This window comes from Coptis chinensis, chromosome 7 (assembly GCF_015680905.1).
Source record: "Coptis chinensis isolate HL-2020 chromosome 7, ASM1568090v1, whole genome shotgun sequence".
In the NCBI taxonomy this organism is placed as follows: domain Eukaryota; kingdom Viridiplantae; phylum Streptophyta; class Magnoliopsida; order Ranunculales; family Ranunculaceae; genus Coptis; species Coptis chinensis.
In genome coordinates, this window is record NC_141462.1 from 52258816 (window position 1) to 52261684 (window position 2869).

At 40.6% G+C, this 2869-nt stretch overlaps 1 protein-coding gene across 1 annotated transcript; it reads right to left on the bottom strand.

Moving 5' to 3' along the window:
- Positions 1 to 873: 873 nt before the first annotated feature.
- On the bottom strand, positions 874 to 1506 carry LOC147487894 (uncharacterized). The gene has a single exon (XM_086574177.1). It carries the CDS (start codon positions 1504 to 1506, stop codon positions 874 to 876), a length of 633 nt encoding a protein of 210 aa, XP_086430303.1.
- Between the last annotated feature and the right edge of the window lie 1363 nt (positions 1507 to 2869).

The following is a 2869-nucleotide window of genomic DNA, read 5'->3' on the forward strand; positions in this document are numbered from 1 at the left end:
GTCATTACCTTGGTTATGCACTTATATATAACCCCACAACCAGCAATTGGCCTATAATTTGATAAAGACAGAGGTACTTGTATTTTTGGTATAAGTGTAATACACGTAGCATTTACCTCACTGAGTATCTGGTTCGAGTAGAAATTTTTTTGTATAGCCTTGATAAAGTCATCACCAATGATTCTCCAAGTGCATTTGAAGAAAAAAGCAGAGAAACCATCACTTCCCAGTGCTTTTTCATCACCAATGTTTGCTAGAGCTTCTATTATCTCATCTCTAGTTACCTGTCTCTGTAACTCCTCATAGTTCTGTGCACTAATCTGCTGCCTTGACCCAATTCCTTGAAAAATCGAGAAATCCACATCCATCATCATATTAGGGCTGTAAATTCCTTTGTAATACTCCACTTATTCATTACCAATCTCATTGTAGTCCTTTATAACATTCCCTCCTGAATCCTGCAAACATGTAATCTTGTTTGTCACTCTCCTTGATTGCACAGACTTAAAAAAATAAGTCGTATTATTATCACCTCCCCCTATCACTTGATCTCTTGACTTCTGTCTATACATATCTTCCTCAGTTGCCGTTGCTTGTGTATAGGCTGTAATCACTTCACTTTCTTTCATAATAATCTCACTGTTCTGCGGCTGAGTTTGTAGTTCTGTTTGCACCCTATCCATTTCTTGCTTTATTTCTCTAACCCGGTCCACTACACTTCCCACTTTGTCTCTATTCCATTGTATAAGTGCTGCCTTCGTCAGTTTTAACTTTCTCATGAAAACATACATTGGATTCCCGACCACCTCGCTTCCCCAAGCCTCTGCCACTGTATTCATAAAATCCTTTTCTCTAAACCAGAAGTTAAAAATTTTAAAAGCTCACTATCATGGGTGTTTGGTCAGAGATGACACCAGAATTCAAGAACTCCGCTTCATGGTCCTCATATGCCCCAATCCACTCTGCATTTGCCATTACTCGATCTAGTTTGCAACTGATCCTATCAACTTGCCTATTGTTCCAAGTATATAGATTGCCTTTGAACTTGATATCAATTAGCCCAGCTTGATTTACACATTCCATAAAATCTGCAAAGTTCTGTGGCCTAACTTCCAAACCACCGACTTTTTCACTAGAGTTCAGAATAGAGTTGAAATCATCCATTAGCATCCAAGGCTTCTGGATTTGGCATGCTAGATCTCCTAAGCTTCTCCATAGTTCTCTCCTTGCATTCATGTCTGTACTCGCATACACAACTGATATGACCACCTCATCTCCTGATATTGTGCTTACCTCCATTGTTATATGCTGTGAGTCCTTCTTCAATAACTTCGCTGTACACGCCCGCTGATCCCAGCAAAACCATATATTACCACCATCAATGTCGTTGTAGTTATCCTCTGGTTGCCATTGATTAAAAGCTTTCCTAAATATTCTCTCTCGATTTTTCTTTTTAACTCTTGTTTCGACTACTCCCATGATACTAATATCATACTTCCTCACCATGTCTTTGACTTCTACTTGTTTGAATCCTTTATTGAATCCCCTCACATTCCAACAGGCGTAATTAATCATTAAGGTGTTAAGTTTGTGTTAAGAGGCTTAGCTTCTCCCCTTCTTTGCTGCCCCTACTGCCCTCTGTCTGCTTTGTGTGCTTTCCCCTTAACTCTGCTATATCTGATTGTGTAACACCACCTGATGGGTCATTCACCCCTTCATTCATCCCCTCTTCCCCTTCACAACTCAGTACAAGATGTTTAAATCGATTATCTCCTTTTGGCATCACCATCCTTTTATTATCATTCACTATCACATTTCTTTCATCACTCCTTTTTTCATTTCCAGCTGCATTCCTTTCATTACTACTGTGACATGTACCAGTAATGCACTCTACTTCCTTTCCCCCATTGCTGCTTCTCGCCTTATAGCTATGTTTCTTCTTTGGCGATTGCCACTCTTTGTCTTCACTAACCAAGTGTACTTCCTGTACTTCTGCGTCCTCTAACACTGCTGCATTTTTCCCCTTAACACCATCTGTGTCTTTTGTCATTACTATTTCAGCCCCTTTTCCCTTCACATCCTCTCTGACATTCCCCTTCGTACCCTCAATATCTGAGTGTTTGCATTGTACTCCTTCTGCAGTTCCTTTGTCTCCCTTTTTCAGCCATACTCTCTGTGCCTTCGCATCTGAATTTGGCTGCCTTGGGAAAGTAATATCAGTATGACCAAATACCTTACAACCACTACAGCACGGTGGTCTCCAATTGTACTCAAACTATATCTTGTACGCTCTTCTTTGATCCAAGACCACTGGGATTCCCTCTGGATACGAGCATGTGGCATCTATCTCAATGCACATTCTTGCATACGAAGTTCTTGCCATATTCTCCGTTAGCCGATCTATGAATATCGGTATACCAATCGCACTCCCGACTTGGCTGAAGCCATCCTTATTCCACATTTCCATAGGTAACCCTTTCACCACTACCCATACTCGTTCTCAACTCTCGCGTTTCTGCCTCCACAAAGAGTCTCCAAGGCCTAACAACAAACAGTTTACTTGCAATATGGAACGATCCAACATCCAATACTGCCTTCCGATCATCCTCATTCTCAAACTAGAAAGTAAACATTGTATCTGCATATGGCTTCATTATGAATTTCTTAACCCTCCAAATCCTACCAACAATCTCCTTAACATAGTTATAATTCAACCGCTTCCCCACAAAAGACCCAACCACCAGATTCTCAAATTTCTTATTGAAAGCAGTAAATTGTGTGCTCTGTACTTGTATAACTGGTTTTCCATTGACAAGAGTGGGAGGTATATAACTCAATTCTTCTCTCCCCGCTGCTCCCTTTCCAATCA